The 16,941-nt window shown below is 45.8% G+C and overlaps 1 protein-coding gene across 12 annotated transcripts in view; it reads right to left on the minus strand.

Annotated features, from left to right (window-relative positions):
• SRCIN1 (SRC kinase signaling inhibitor 1) overlaps positions 1 to 16,941 on the minus strand; it is a 165,162-nt gene that overhangs the window by 60,894 nt on the left and 87,327 nt on the right. For 9 of the 12 annotated variants that reach the window (XM_069953482.1, XM_069953488.1, XM_069953478.1 and 6 more), the window contains one exon: positions 15,090 to 15,113. The exons of the other annotated variants lie outside the window; for them this stretch is intronic. In XM_069953482.1, the coding sequence (XP_069809583.1) occupies positions 15,090 to 15,113 (24 nt within the window). The remainder of the gene's footprint in view (positions 1 to 15,089; positions 15,114 to 16,941) is intronic. 12 annotated transcript variants of the gene reach the window in all.

Below are 16,941 nucleotides of genomic sequence, written 5' to 3' on the forward strand. Positions count from 1 at the left end.
AGCTAAGAGGGGTCAGATACCAGTCTCTGGTTTAATCACAATGTTTGCATGAAGCCGTCTGGAGCTGATGAAACACATTACTATGGCTTTATAGGAGGGTTAAAAACACTGTAGAGGGACTATCGGAACATTGCAGCTAAAATTACCCGACTATCTGAACGTCTAATGGACTGCTACCCAGAGGAAGAATAAATGTCACCTACACGTGGCAAACCACTTAACGCCCATTGTGGGTTCTTGTACCTACCGAGGCTTTTCACACTTTGCCTTCAGATGTATTTTGCAAACATACAGTTCTATAAATGCTTAATGATTTCTGAGAAAGTCTCCGCTTTGTGTTAATATGGTTATGGCATTCACAGCGCTAGCCAGTCTAATCTTCTCCAACAAATTATCCATAAACTAGAGGCAGGGGCATATAAAGTTCATTCACTGACCATAGAAACAGTGGTTAAAGGGAACCCGGTCAGCTTCACGCTTCCCAAAAATTGTGGGACACTATGACGACTATCTATGATGGTTCTGCCATTTCAGAGACACCAAAGTCACATCTTTGGCTGGGAATGGGGCTACAAGACATCAGGACAGTCTGCCGGCCCATGAGACTATGACTTTAAAATGGTATTCCTATCTATAAATAGGAGAAAATTGCACTTTCCAAATTGGAAACATTTTTTCCACCAAACATAGAAAATGTGCATAAGGAAGTAAGAGCCATATTTGCCACTAGGCACCAGTATCTTACTGATCCATCCTACTGTATGGCCGCTTCCGGGTTCTGGGGCCTTGACATTGCAGGCCCACCTAGCCAATATGGCTGAGGCGAAAACACTGTTGCAGCCTCTGATTGGCTAAGGGGACCTGCAACGTCACAACACCAGGCCCCAGACCCAGCCGCAGTCAGCAGGATCAATAAGATACTGGCAGCAGCGTGGGAGCCAGGGAGGTAAGTGTGCTTTATTATTTTCAAATGACCCATCACAAGGTATCTTTAAAAAGACGTGCATAGTATAAATCTACGAACCGTATTTCTATCCCCAGTTATCCATGAACAGCCCAAAATAACCCAGTTAATCACCAGGAAACGCTGTAATCTCCTTGGCTGGTTCCGTTTAAACAGTACGGAGCTTTGTCTTAGACGACACAGTTTAGTAATAAAAGAGGTAACGAGTAATAAATAGAGAAAGCACTACACTCCAGGGTCCTATAGCACCATGTATAGGACAGACAGGGAGGGCAAAGTGTATAGCAGATTTACTCTACATTATTCTACATGATCTTAGCCGGAGTGGATGGTGTAATTTGGCTGTCACTCCGACTATAATATTAACGTTACATTTTTCTATACTCCCTGACAGGTGGATATTAAAATGTGTGTAATTACTATGCCATGCGCTTGTCAAGGAAGACAGAAGGGCAGTCTTATTGCTGGTTACCAGCCTGAGATTATACTTTATATTCAGAGACACTACAGATGTTCCTATACACCTCCCCCCCGCTGGGCTCATCTCTGCTTGTCTCATAATACAGGTAATGATATCGTAACTCACTCCAGGATATGTCATCTCTCCTGACACCTCTACATCAGTACGTATGAGTATTCCACATAAAATAGCATTTCTAGAGTTTTCTGGGTCGTGATGATCCGCTTATATGCGTCTTGGAAATTTATGAATAAATTGACAATTGGGTGTTACCTTTCCTTTTGTCTATAGGGTATGACCCTGCACAGTCTGACATCGATTGGACAGTGTGAGAAAAGGTAGGGATCTGCCTCTATCACTAGAGCACAGGTGTCAAACTCACAGTCCTCCGGCTTTTTCAAAACTACAGTTCCCATCATGCCTGGACAGCCAAAGCTTAAAGGGGTTATCCAGTGCTACAAAAACATGCCCACTTTTTTCCCCTCTCTTGTCTCGAGTTCAGGTGTGATTTGCGGTTAAAGGGGTTATCCAGCGCTACAAAAACATGGCCACTTCCCCCTACTGTTGTCTCCAGTTTGGGTGAGGTTTTGAAACTCAGTTTCATTAAAGTAAATGGAACGTAATTGCAAACTGCACCTGAACTGAAGACAAGAGAGGGGGGAAAGTGGCCATGTTTATGTAGCGCTGGATAACCCCTTTAACATGGCTATCTGGAACATGATGGGAATTGTAGTTTTGCAACAGCTAGAGGCCTGTGAGTTAGACACCAATTTATTCCTACATGGCTACAATTGCTTTCAGGAAGTTATATAGATTTGTAATTTACTTATTACTTATAATCTCAGGTCTTCCAGTACTTATCAGCTGCTGTATGTCCTGTGGGAAGTGGTGGATTCTTTCCAGTCTGACACAGTGCTCTCTGCTGCCATCTCTGTCCATGTCAGGAACTGTGCATAGAAGCAGCAAATCTCCATAAAGAATACATCACTTCCTGCAGGACATACAGCAGCTGATAAGAATGGGAAGACTTGAGATTTCTTAAGAAGCATTCCAGAAATTTTTTTATCTGCACCCCCACTGCGTGGGCTTAACAGCAATGATCGTAGTCCCACAGCGTGGCTTCGATCCTGTCCTGTGGCGCCGATCAAATCCCGCACATTCACGTCACTGCTCTTCTGACCCCTCTTCTGTCTCCATGCCGATTGAAGGCCGGAAGTTACGCGCTTTATGCATTCTTTATGGAAGAGAGTGACGTTTGGCCTTCAATCAAAATGGAGACAGAAGAGGGGTCAGAAGAGCGGTGACGTGAACTCGCGCAGGATTTGAACAGCGCAGCAGGATACAAATCATCGATGGTGAGTATACATGCCAGTGCACAGCGGGGAAACAGATAAAAGAAATTCCGGAATGCTCTTTTGTATAGCAGGAAATTGCAAATCTACATAACTTTCTGAAACCAGTTAATTTAAAAGGATTTTTTTTCTCCTCAGAGTACCCCTTTAAAAAAAAATGCTCTAGAATAATTATTTTTCATAAGGAATACCACTTTCTTTGAAAACTGATGTCTCTGGAAAACTGATCGTCCCACTCTTAGGCTTCAGCCACACAGTCAAGACCGTAACGTACGGTCCAAGATTGCAGACAGGCTGCGGATGTGCCGCTTGCAATCACGGACAGTGCACTTCTGAAGGGGATGACGTCTATGGAGCCCCAATTGAAAAACACACCGTATAAGTGCCGGTCCTACTCTTTTAAAGAACAAATTGGTGGCCACACACGGATCTGTTTTCAAAATAGGCCATAGAAATCAATGAGTACCGCAGCGTAGTCCTGAAGCTGCGACAACGTGGGATCGGTAGTGAGCAGGGAGAGAGTATTCTCTTTTTTTACTTTATTCACTCTTTTTGTGCCCCATGTTTAACCTGGAAACCCTTGTTCTTCATTTACAAACTATTTTGGGTGTTGGATTCAAAAACGCAATTAAAAAAACCCTGAACGTGAGAACATATCTTTATATGTTATGGCATTTTTTCTAATTTTTACTGTGAATGTTTTAGTGATATCAGCCTCCCCGTTGTGGGTGCACATATCAATGCTGGTAAGTTGCCACTTGGGTAGATACCAGTAGCAGCAGTGAATCACATCCACTCGTCGGGGAATCAGAGGCTCCGTCTCATCTGCTCGAGCGGAGAAACAGACCAGATCAACCCCAAATTTACCATATGTTTCCGCTCAATAAATTACACTTACACTCTGTACAGCAGAAAAAAAGGGAGTCTGTTAAATTAATGTTCCCCATTGCCACAGAAAACAGATATTAACTGCACGGGAGGAGCCCGGCAACCTTTATAAAAATGCAGATATATCATGGTAGGTCTGACAATCAATCAGGTGTGTGCAGCAAGGCAGATGCAAGAGCCGCGCTATGGGAAACGTAATGTAAGCAAGATTAATTGTGCAACAGCCAACCGTCGTGTAGAATAATGATTCGTGGATACCAGAGGATGTTATTTACAGCTTAGCTGGTCCATGGAAGAATAATGGGGAACAATACTTATCTATCGGAATTGTCGGAGAACGCGTTTAAGGGGAGGGGGGATGGTGAGAACGGATTAGTCTAGGTATCGGCGATTAAAGCGGTTGCTGATGGAAGATTACCGTAGCTCTTTTTATCTTTTGTAGGAAGGGAAGCTGAATGGTGCACATATAAAATTAAAGGGATGCTGTCAGTTTCAAAAAATTTTTTGAGATCACAGACGTGTAAGGATTGAACAGCACGGTAGGAGGCAATAGGGTGAACACTCGGCACAAGTCCATCAATCTCAAACAAATTGGTTCCATATGATACAGAGAAAAAGATCCAACAATATCCAACTTGTAGATGATCTTCAAAACCTTTATTAGGTGGCCATGTACAATGCCGATGGGTCCAAAAATAGCATGTGCTTGGCCACTTAATAAAGGTTTTGAAGATTTTCTACAATTGGATACTATTGGATTTTTTTCTCTTTACCATATCACATGGACATGAAAGGTTTCCACTGGTCGGGGTGCGGGTGTTCAGACACCCACCTATTGTGGTGCGAAAAGCAAGTGGCTGAGCTCTTTACCCTTTGTTCTTTAATCCTGGTGTTGCTGCGGTTGAGTGCACAGTGCTTCTTGTCATCACACAAGTCATACTATTGATTTTTTACTGTTGCACCTTCTACGCTATACAGTCTGCTACATTGTCTACATCATGGGCCTCCAAACTGCAGCTCTCCAGCTGCTGCAAACCACAATTCCCATCATGCCTGGACAGCCAAATCCAAAGCTTTAGCTGTCTGAGCATGATTGGAATTGTGGTTTTGCAACAGCTGGAGGGCCGCAGTTTGGACACCCATGGTCTACATCTATGGTTGTTATCTATATCCGGAGCCAATCAACCCACTTTCTCCCACTGACACAGATATGTATATATCTGTGCTGTCAGTTTCCAGTTCGCACACAGCAGTATATACTTACCATCCACACTGCTTGTGATCCAGCATCCGGGTCTTCAGTCTTACAGCCACTGCTGTACCTTCAGGCCCCTTCTCCTCTAGAATAATTGACAGTTGGAGGAGGCAGGCCTAAAAGTACAGTCAGCAGCGGGAAGACTGTAGACCTGGATCACAAGCAGCCCGGATGGTAAGTATACACTGCTGCTTGTGATCTGTAAACTGACAGCATAGACATACACTATACATATCTGTGCTGTCAGTTTTCAGGGCTGCACGTACGATACAATGATTGTTCATGCAGTACGGCCACCTGATTGGTTGTGCTGTGTAAAGGCACTACAAATGAACGCTGATCTTGCTGATCGAAAAATGTTTTAAAAAGTGAAAAGGGGTATTCTCATCTTAACTAACATAGTTATATTTTAGGGCATCTGTATAGTCTAGATGAAAGAAGGGAAAGGGACATGATTGAAACCTTTAAATATGTTAAAGGGCTAAATAATAGAAAGAGGAAAGTGTTTTTGGAAAAAAAAACTGAACACACGAAAAACATATATCTATCTATATATCTATAAACATATATCTATCCTAACATAATAAGAGGGGAAATATTAAAAAGGGTGGACTAGATGGAGTAAGTGGTCTTTTTCTGCCGACAGCCTTTTATGTTTCTACAACAGGCCTAATGTCATCTTCATGGACAACAATGCTCCAGCTCATCAAGGTCACAGTATCATTAGGGAACAGCTGCTAGAGATTGTGGGACCTCAAATGGAGCGGCCTACACTTTCTCCAGACCTGAATCCCATAGAAAACCTATGGGATTAGCCAAGTGGCCGTGTAGAGACTCGTAACTGTGTACCCCAGAACCTCAATGACCTGAAGAAGAGTGGGATGCCATTGCTGCTTCAACTTAAATACCATATGATATAATAGCACTGGATTGGGAACTTTTTACATTTTCCATATAAGCCAAATATCCCTAAGTTTTTTGTGACTAGTGTACCTTACATTGTTTTGTTTTTATATATCAGGACTAGATTATCGCTGAATAGGCTGTCAATATCAGAACAGCGCAAGTCCAATTCCTGACAAGTTCTATAGTTTTAGGCCAGGTTCACACAGAATATGACACTGGCCGTTCTGTGACCCGGTCGTGTCAGTGAAGTTCATCCCGGCTGGTACTGCACCCACATCCCAACTCACCATAGCACAAAATGGAAAGTGCGGCCGGAGCTGCACTTTACATTGTGTAAACTAACAAGTCTGTGCGGCTGCTATTCAATGAATAGAGGCAGCACAAAACTGACATGTCTGTTTTTTGTGCGGCGGGTTGGATTCCCTCTGACTTCTATGCAATGTATCTTTTGTATTAATCACGGTTATTGTTGCAATTTGCATCTACGCCCGTGTTTAATATAAAAGATACGTTGTGGGAACTTAGCCTTAAAGTGGCTGTGTCTAGTATTGCGTATCACTGCATTCATGTGACTGGGACTAAGCTGCTCTACCAGGCACATCCCCTACTAAAAGTACAACACTGTGCTTGGTAAACATTGAAGATAATCAGTCGTAATCCCGGTAAACAATCCTAAGGATCGGCCATCAATATCCTGGTCCTGAAAAACCTTTTAATATACACTAGTTGCTGGTTAAGAGTCCATTATGGCTGGTTAAGTATATGAAGTATACTGCGTAGGGGAATTGTTATCCGAATATAGAATGATTCTAGTCTTTTCTTAGGGAATTACTGTTTGCACCCTTAGGCCATGTTCAGGATTTGCAATGGGCGTGATTAATACACAACTTACGTGCAGGGCCGGGACAAAGGGTAGGCCAGGGTAGGCGATGGCCTAGGGCGCCATCTCCTGGTGAATTACAGGGGGCGCAATGTAGCTTCACGTAAAAATCCCCCCACCTGACCTCACACAGCAGCATCCCTTCTCCACTCTGCTCCAGCTCCGCAATGGCAGGACCTGCGCTGCTCCTCCTCTTCTGCTTGGCTCCGGAGCAGAAGAAAAGCTTCTAATTAATGTCACATGACCTCTGGAGCCAATCAGGAGAGGGGAGAAGTGCAGGGACAAGTGTAATGGCAGATGCCCCAACCCCCGCCCCCCTACCGACAGAGAACCATGAGGAGACTGATCGGCATCCTCAGAAACATCCTCAGTGTCCTCCTCCACTGCTACTGCTGTGTGGGTGGGTGAGTATTTGTGTACTAATGAAGTGTGTGTGTGTGTACACTAATAGACTGTGTGTGTGTGTGTGTGTGTGTGTGTGTGTGTGTGTGTTAGTGGAATTTGTGACTGAGGTAGGACAACAACTCCCAGCATGACCTGTATGACTGAGGTAGGACAACAACTCCCAGCATGACCTGTATGACTGAGGTAGGACAACAACTCCCAGCATGACCTGTATGACTGAGGTAGGACAACAACTCCCAGCATGACCTGTATGACTGAGGTAGGACAACAACTCCCAGCATGACCTGTATGACTGAGGTAGGACAACAACTCCCAGCATGACCTGTATGACTGAGGTAGGACAACAACTCCCAGCATGACCTGTATGACTGAGGTAGGACAACAACTCCCAGCATGACCTGTATGACTGAGGTAGGACAACAACTCCCAGCATGACCTGTATGACTGAGGTAGGACAACAACTCCCAGCATGACCTGTGTGACTGAGATGGCACAACTCCCAGCATGACCTGTATGACTGAGGTAGGACAACAACTCCCAGCATGACCTGTGTGACTGAGATCAACAACTCCCAGCATGACCTGTGTGACTGAGGTAGGAAAACTCCCAGCATGACCTGTGTGGCTGAGGTAGGACAACAACTCCCAGCATGACCTGTGTGGCTGAGGTAGAACAACAACTCCCAGCATGATCTGTGTGGCTGAGGTAGGACAAGAACTCCCAGCATGACCTGTGTGGCTGAGGTAGGACAACAACTCCCAGCATGACCTGTGTGGCTGAGGTAGGAAAACAACTCCCAGCATGACCTGTGTGGCTGAGGTAGGACAACAACTCCCAGCATGACCTGTGTGGCTTAGGTAGGACAACAAGACCCAGCATGACCTGTGTGCCTGAGGTAGGACAACAAGACCCAGCATGACCTGTGTGCCTGAGTAGAACAACAACTCCCAGTATGACCTGTGTGCCTGAGGTAGGACAACTCCCAGCATGACCTGTGTGGCTGAGGTAGGACAACTCCCAGCATGACCTGTGTGGCTGAGGTAGGACAACAACTCCCAGCATGACCTGTGTGGCTGAGGTAGGACAACAACTCCCAGCATGACCTGTGTGGCTGAGGTAGGACAACAAGAACCAGCATGACCTGTGTGGCTGAGGTAGGACAACAACTCCCAGCATGACCTGTGTGGCTGAGGTAGGACAACTCCCAGCATGACCTGTGTGGCTGAGGTAGGACAACAACTCCCAGCATGACCTGTGTGGCTGAGGTAGGACAACAAGACCCAGCATGACCTGTGTGGCTGAGGTAGGACAACAACTCCCAGCATGACCTGTGTGGCTGAGGTAGGACAACTCCCAGCATGACCTGTGTGGCTGAGGTAGGACAACAAGACCCAGCATGACCTGTGTGGCTGAGGTAGGACAACTCCCAGCATGACCTGTGTGGCTGAGGTAGGACAACAACTCCCAGCATGACCTGTGTGGCTGAGGTAGGACAACAAGTCCCAGCATGACCTGTGTGGCTGAGGAAGGACAACAACTCCCAGCATGACCTGTGTGGCTGAGGTAGGACAACAACTCCCAGCATGACCTGTGTGGCTGAGGTAGGACAACAAGAACCAGCATGACCTGTGTGGCTGAGGTAGGACAACAACTCCCAGCATGACCTGTGTGGCTGAGGTAGGACAACTCCCAGCATGACCTGTGTGGCTGAGGTAGGACAACAACTCCCAGCATGACCTGTGTGGCTGAGGTAGGACAACAAGACCCAGCATGACCTGTGTGGCTGAGGTAGGACAACAACTCCCAGCATGACCTGTGTGGCTGAGGTAGGACAACTCCCAGCATGACCTGTGTGGCTGAGGTAGGACAACAACTCCCAGCATGACCTGTGTGGCTGAGGTAGGACAACAAGTCCCAGCATGACCTGTGTGGCTGAGGAAGGACAACAACTCCCAGCATGACCTGTGTGGCTGAGGTAGGACAACAACTCCCAGCATGACCTGTGTGGCTGAGGTAGGACAACAACTCCCAGCATGAGCTGTGTGGCTGAGGTTGGACAACAACTCCCAGCATGTTCCTGTGTGGCAGAGGTAGAACTACAGCCCCCAGCATGACCTGTGTGACTAAGGTAGAACTACAGCTCCCAGCATGCTCCTGTGTGTGTGGGGAGGGGGGGGGGCGCCATTTGCCTTCTCTGCCTAGGGCACCAAAACTCCTTGTCCCGGCCCTGCTTACGTGCACTGCAGTTAGGGTCGATTATCGTTGGAATTTTAGCAATAACGATCACATTTGAGCGATAATCAGTTAGTGTACACACAGCGAACAATCAATCGACGAACGAGAAATCGTTCATTGTGATCTTTCAACATGTTCTCAAATTCGTCGTTGGCTAAAAATTCGCAGATCGCTTCGTGTAAACTGTCTTTCAAAGATTCACCCTATGTGTGAGATGAGCTTAAGAGATCTTAAAAATGATCGCAATAACGATTTTTCTAACAATTTATGTGTCTAAACGCTGTTCGTTATAAAAACAAAATCGTTGCTTCAAAATCGTTAAACGATCAATTGGGCGAATTATTGCTCCGTGTAAACGTAGCATTATATGGCCTGATAATCATTTAATCATTACCGATGTCCTTGCAGCCCTTGCCTAAACAGTAGACATTACCCATGAATGCTCCAGGGCTTCTCTTGCGCTCTGCTTCTCCCCGGTCCCGTGCGCTGCCACTCCAGAGCGGCCTGTCTTAGCTGACAGGCTGCTCGGCCAATCACTGGCTGCTTTGGTCCCGGCCAGTGATTGGCTGAGCGGCCTGTCAGCTCAGACACGCCACTCTGAAGCTGGAGTACACGGATCCCGGGGAGAGGCAGAGCGCAAGAGGAGCCCTGCAACATGCATAGGTAATGTATTCAGTTTGGAAATCGCCAGCAGCGCACCGCTTTTACACGTAGTGATGCATGCTCGGCGCCCAACAATTATAGGTCCAAACCTACATCAACGATGAGCTGATAATCGTTTTCATCGGCTGATCGTTGCGTTTATTACACGGAGCAATAATCGTCCGGATAGGGCCGATTCGGCCAATTATCGTTCCGTGTAATAGGGCCCTTAGAGGGAATCCTGGACAGAGTGTATACACATAGTATACACTCCGTCCAGGATCTCTAGCAGCTGTACAAAAAACTGACATGTCGCGACCGCACATCCCTGACAGGTCACACAATGGAGAGTGCGGCTCCTGCCGCACTCTCCATTGTGTGCAACATTGAATTGGGATGCTGGCGCACACCGATGCGCCCGCGTCCCAATTCAGCACAAATGAAGATCATCTGGCCGGTACTGCAGTACCAGCTGGATCACAGAATGGCCGGTGTTTCACATTGTGTGAACATGGCCTAACACTGGCAATGTATTTCTATCAGTGTACAAAGACCGGAAAGGGAAGTATGGGCTGTAATATGCTGAGCCATTTAGAAGTAGTAGTAAGCAAAAACAATTAGTTGGTAAAAAATAAAAAAAAAAGATAGCAAGGTTAAATCAAAGAATTACACAGCGCTTAGACCGACAGCGGAGAAACAGGCACCAGGAAAATAGGATAAAGTCTTTATCTTGTTACACTGTATAGGGGGCTCTTTAATCCCTGAAAGGGACCATGACTGTACAGTAACATAATACAGATGGGTCTTATTCCGCTGCTGCCATCATAGGTGAAAAATGTAGAAAGTGAGAAAAAGGGGGAGATGTTAAAAATGACTAAAAGAACCCCAAGATGAATAGCAGATCTGTCAGGATGCAAAGACTCGGCTGAGTGAGGAATGAGAACTCAGCCCCATAGAGTCGGCCTAATGAAATTGTTCTGACGGAGATTAGTGACAGTACATTGAGCATTATAAGGTCATTGGCACTGGAGACGGGAGAGACTGTCTGATAGATTAGAGACTGCTTGCTCCCTCATAGTCACAATTACCCTCTATGGGAATGACAGCAGACAGGATGAGACGTTGTCTTTGAGTTGTGAAACGTCTTTCTATGTGGGTATATCATGGAAATGTCTGCACGTAGGCTGAGATCGAGGAGGGGCCCAGAAGACACGGAGGAAAGCAAAGTAGTTTTCCACTAGGTTTGATATGAAAATATCATAAATGTTTTACATACAAGTGAATAGAAAATTCTCACCGACAATGATGAATGGGTAATGTGAATCGAGAGGTTCCGGAAACAGTCGGCCAGATATAGGGCTGGGGCAGCAAACACTGTGTAATAGGGCATGTATAGCTGACAATAACTGAAGTGAAGGCCGGAGTGAATGATTCGGTGGTTACTTGTGAAGCCAACAAAATAGTCGAGCCATGTAATAGTGTCCTTAAGCGAGCACTAAACTACTTGATCAGTGCTTGCAGCGGGCGGCAATCTGCCTATGTAACACCACCCTTAGGCATTATTCACACATCCACAAAATTTGTCCGTAATTACAGACAAATTAGGTCGAATAGGTTTCTATGCGTCTATTCACATATCCACAATTTTTGTATGTGTGAATAGGCAGTAATCTTTGCCACAAAAAAAGACAGGTCCTAGTAGGAACTTGCAATTGCGGCACAGGTCACTGTCTAGAATGTAGTGTTCCATGCACGGACAGTATTCTGTGGACCGGACCAAGACAGCTCTACTGTACTGACACAGTTTCAGAGCTCCAAGATCTGGTCTGCAGAATACTGTATGTGTATGGACAGTATTTTGTGGACATGTGAGTGGCCCCTTAGGGCCCTATTACACGGAGTGATAACTGGCCGAGTTGACCCAATTCAGACAATGAGCATCGGCTGATCGTTTCTTTAGGTCCAGACCTAAAATCATCATCAAACGTAGCATCGCTACGTGTAATAGTAACGTGCAGCTGATGGCTGACAATTAAACAAACGGTGAATACATTGTCCACACTCCCGGTCTTCTCCTGCTCTCTGTATGCGTCCAATCACTGGCTGCAGCAATCTCAGTTAGTGGTTGGCTGAGGGGGCTGTCAAATCAGACAGGCTGCTCTGAAGCTGCAGTTCCAGGACCGGGAAGCAAGCAGAGGGAAGGAGAAGACCAGGAGTGTGGATAGGTAATGTACTAGCTGTTTGGGCAAGGGCTGCACGGACATCTCTAACAATGTCCGTGTAGCCCTTGCTAAACGATTATGGGGCCGTGTAATAAGCACTGTAATCGAGTGCCGATCTAGCAGGTCGGTAGTCGTTTACAATATTGATCGGGCCGCCACTGGCCGGTGTAATAGTACCCTTAGTCTGTATGGGTTTTCCTCCAGGTTTGGAGTTATTCCCAACTCACCAATAACTTACATGTACATTTATTGTCTCGCTATGATATTGGTTCTAGTGCTACGTCTGTGATAGAGAAAGTGGCGAACGTGAACAATCTCTGGACTGCAGTGTAATATGTTTATAGCCATCTTATAGTTGTGTAGCCATAAGGGCTGCTGAGATTACTATAGTAGAGCCAAGCCTGTATGCCTTATGTCACATGAAAGAACACCGGTACTCCAACGGTACATTCACATGTTCAGTATTTGTCTATGGTAAACGTGTGTTTACAAGGCAGAAAACTGAGGCTATGACATTGATTTCTATCGCAGACGTGGCGGTGGATCTGCAGGAGCCTTAGTCCCTTTGTAATTAATTCAATTGGGCCAATTTGTGGTTTTTCCGTGTGGAATCTGTGAGAAGAATCAATATCACATTCGTCTTTAAAAGGATCTTTAGAAAATAAGTGCTTTGTTTTTAGTAGAGATGAGTGAAACTATAGTAAATTCAGGGTTGCGAAACCCTGAACAATCTGCATTTGGTTGGAGAAGATGGACAGAGCCCTAGGAGTGCATCTATCTTCTCCAGCCATCGGGAGTCAAATGCAGATTGCAAACCCAAACTTATAACAAACTACTAAAAGAATCACCATGCTATCTTAGATCTGTTAGTCCTGTAAATAAATGTTTGCAGGCGCGCAGTGAGATACTTTGCCTACGCCTACAGTAACTAAGCACCGGCAGTTCCCAACAGACGAGGACTCCAGCTTCCCCCACGCCTCCTCAGGCAAACATCTCCTGACCTTTACCGGCTTCTCGGCAACCAGCAAGACTTCTGGAAAAACAGTTCTCTTACTGATCAGCTGGATGTATACAATGCAGTGCTCCTTCTACCTGCCGGGTTACAGAGGTCTCCTATATTATGGCTTGGCTTTCAGGAAACAGGCACTAAAGCCTCTCGCTCCCTATTAAGTAGCTGCGTTGTATGTGTCCTGCAGTGAATGTATTTCATCCAGGTTTTCAAAGACTATAAAAAATATTCTATCTTTCGTGCCGCGACATAGACTCGCTGTGGATCCATTAGGGTTTTTTTTTTTACCTCTATAAACAGAAAAAGACTTCAAAATAGAAAGAAAACTAATATCTACATGAGCGTTCTAGATTCACTCCTATAATGCAGCATTATTACCTCTATTACTTGGAGGAACTCCAATCTCCATTGAACAAATGGTTTCAAGAACTCAACTCAAAGTCATTGCAGTCTAAACACATCTGAGTCACTTGTCTCGCAAAAATGGTACCGTGAAGGTGAAGCAACACTCAGAACATCTCCACAATGAGACAATAGAAAAGAGCTGTGTAGAGAGTAGGAAGACGGTACTCCGCTGGTTGGTGGTGCACAAGGTAGAGAGATCCAGTAGTATGTAGAAAAGGAACTCGGCACTCACCAGGTGAAGATGAGCTTATTTATTTAGTGAAATATGCATTACGTTACATCCAGTACGCATTTGCAAGCTAAACAAGCTGATGAAGGCCATGTCTGGCCGAAACACCTACTTGATATAACGTGATGCACATTGTACTGAATAAATAAGCTCATATTCATCTGGTGAGTGCCGAGTCCTTCTATACATACTTATGAAAAAGAACCAGTCAGGGGCAAAAATGCTCAAAACTTTCCAAGCCACTGAAGAGACTTGAGCATGCTCGTTCGGAATTTGAATAAAAGTGGCTGAAGAAGTTGGATACAGCCCTAGGAGATTTGGGAAAAAACAGATACAGCCTATGGCCTATGGCTGTATCCATGTTTTCCTGGACTCTCTAGCGCTGCATCAAACTTCTTCAGCCTCTGGTAGTCAAATGCCAAGCGATCTGTCTTAAGCATTCTCTAGTCGCGCTCATCTCTCAAACAAACCAAACAAACTCAGCACACACTGCCAAAAAAAATCCATATTAGCCCGAGAAGTGATAAGCCTACAGCAGACTCCTGGCGCGCAAGTCCGCCTTCATTACAGCTAAACTAGCTCAACAAAGAGTTTCAATTGAGATGTAAACATCAATCTAAAGAAGAGAAAAAAAACATTTGTACAAAACTGAATATATAGAACACTGTAAACAACCAGCATCAAGTGAGGAAGAACAATCCTATAACCAAAGAGGGATTGCGGGAAACTCCAGAAGGAGGGATAGAACAGGGAGGAGGAACAACCTATATAGACCCCCGTACGGGGATGGGAGGGGGGACACCCACCACTATTGGGTGACCTAAAAGTATACCTTTATGGAACATGTCAAAAGTTTTGTTTGACTGGGGTCTCTCCGCTGAGACCCCCCCACCAATCAGGAGAACAAGCAATAGGTTTTAGCACGTTACTTCCGTGCTGTCAATCCTACCCATCCATAGAATTATATATGCATTCTATCTACAATATTGTATTTTCTTTGGTATACTTTGTTTAGCTACGTAGCCATTTTTTTTAACATTACTCATGACTTTTAACATGATCGTCCACTCTCTTTCTCTATTGCATTACAAATACAACCTCAAAGGGGACTGCAAAAAGCAGGAAGATAATGGTCAGGGATATCTTCGGCTGTTCCATGGGCAACCACAAACAGGACGACAAAACACACAGTAAACAGCACATGAAACACCCAGGGTGTAAGAGGGAATATACTGACCTTAAAGCTCCAGTAGTTTGGTTGCTAATAGGAACAGCAAGAAAAAAATATATTATTATTTTATCAGCCACGGTAATACATCAGAAGATTTGTAGCGGCACTGAGCTGGCAGTATAATTTTTAGGCCTTTCAGCATCCTATATCAAGGAAAAGTCTTCATGTCCTATATATAACAAGTTGTTCTCTGTATACTCTGCCAGTATATATAGACACAATGAGGCAAACTTTCCAATAGCACAACAGTGTGCATTAGTTTGTGAGTCTATACAAGTTATGTCAATCAGAAAGTCACACGTTGTCTCATTGATCAGCTATAACATGGAAACTTAAGGCCCTATTCCACGGAACGATTATCAGACGTATTCAGCTGATATCGGCCTTTACGGCCGATAATCGTCCCGTGGAATAGAGGGTAACTATCAGCTCTGTGGAATAGGAGCGGCGGCAGAAGACCACTGCTATCCTCTATGTGCTGCCCGGGCGATCTAGCGATCACCAGGCAGCCCCCCTGCACCTCCCTGTGGCCCCCCCCGGACTCACCCGCTCGCTGCTGCCGCATGGAATATCGGCGGCAGCGAGTGGGGAACGAGGAGCAAACGAGCGCTGACAGTGCTTATTTGCTCCTCTCCGTTGGCCCATGGAATAGGGGCTTTAATCTTGTGTTGGTCCCATTGTGCTGCCAAAGCAGATAACGTTTTGACAGATCTTCTTAACACTAGTTAACAGCAAAGTCCTGTAATATATGAGGTGCGGCCTCCATGGATCAGGCTTGTGACCCAAAGGACTGACATCTTGGGAATTTGGAAGCCAAGTTTTTTCAAATCATTCCTAAGTAGGTTTATCAGGTTTAGTGCCCAGTGGGCAGGATCATCAGGTTTAGTGCCCAGTGGGCAGGATCATCAGGTTTAGTGCAGTGGGCAAGATCATCAGGTATAGTGCACAGTGGGCAGGCTCCTTAGGTTTAGTGCCCAGTGGGCAGGATCATCAGGTTTAGTGCCCAGTGGGCAAGATCATCAGGTGTAGTGCACAGTGGGCAGGCTCATTAGGTTTAGTGCCCAGTGGGCAGGATCATCAGGTTTAGTGCCCAGTGGGCAAGATCATCAGGTGTAGTGCACAGTGGGCAGGCTCATTAGGTTTAGTGCCCAGTGGGCAGGATCATCAGGTTTAGTGCCCAGTGGGCAGGCTCATTAGGTTTAGTGCACAGAGGGCAGGATCATCAGGTGTAGTACACAGTGGGCAGGCTCATTAGGTTTAGTGCACAGAGGGCAGGATCATCAGGTGTAGTACACAGTGGGTAGGCTCATTAGTTTTAGTGCACACTGGGCAGGCTCATCAGGTTTAGTGCCCAGTGAGCAGGCTCATCAGGTTTAGTGCCCAGTGGGCAGGCTCATCAGGTTTAGTGCCCAATGGGCGGGCACATCAGGTTTAGTGCCCAGTGGGCAGACTCATCGGGTTTAGTGCCCAATGGGCGGGCTCATCAGGTTTAGTGCCCAGTGGGCAGACTCATTGGGTTTAGTGCCCAATGGGCGGGCTCATCAGGTTTAGTGCCCAGTGGGCAGGCTCATCGGGTTTAGTGCCCAATGGGCGGGCTCATCAGGTTTAGTGCCCAGTGGGCAGGCTTATCGGGTTTAGTGCCCAATGGGCGGGCTCATCAGGTTAAGAACCCAGATCTTCCCAAATCCGACCTCTTATTTCTAAGCAACAGCTATAACAGTGCCCTGACTGTGCACTAAACCATTACTCAGAGCTAAATCCTGATACCTACTACGATCATTAGTTATAGCTGGGTTAAGCGAACAGCCGCAAGCTTCACTCCCCGACTACCTGCCCAATCTGACTCAATCTTACAGAA

The sequence above is a fragment of the Dendropsophus ebraccatus genome, chromosome 14 (assembly GCF_027789765.1).
Source record: "Dendropsophus ebraccatus isolate aDenEbr1 chromosome 14, aDenEbr1.pat, whole genome shotgun sequence".
NCBI lineage: Eukaryota > Metazoa > Chordata > Amphibia > Anura > Hylidae > Dendropsophus > Dendropsophus ebraccatus.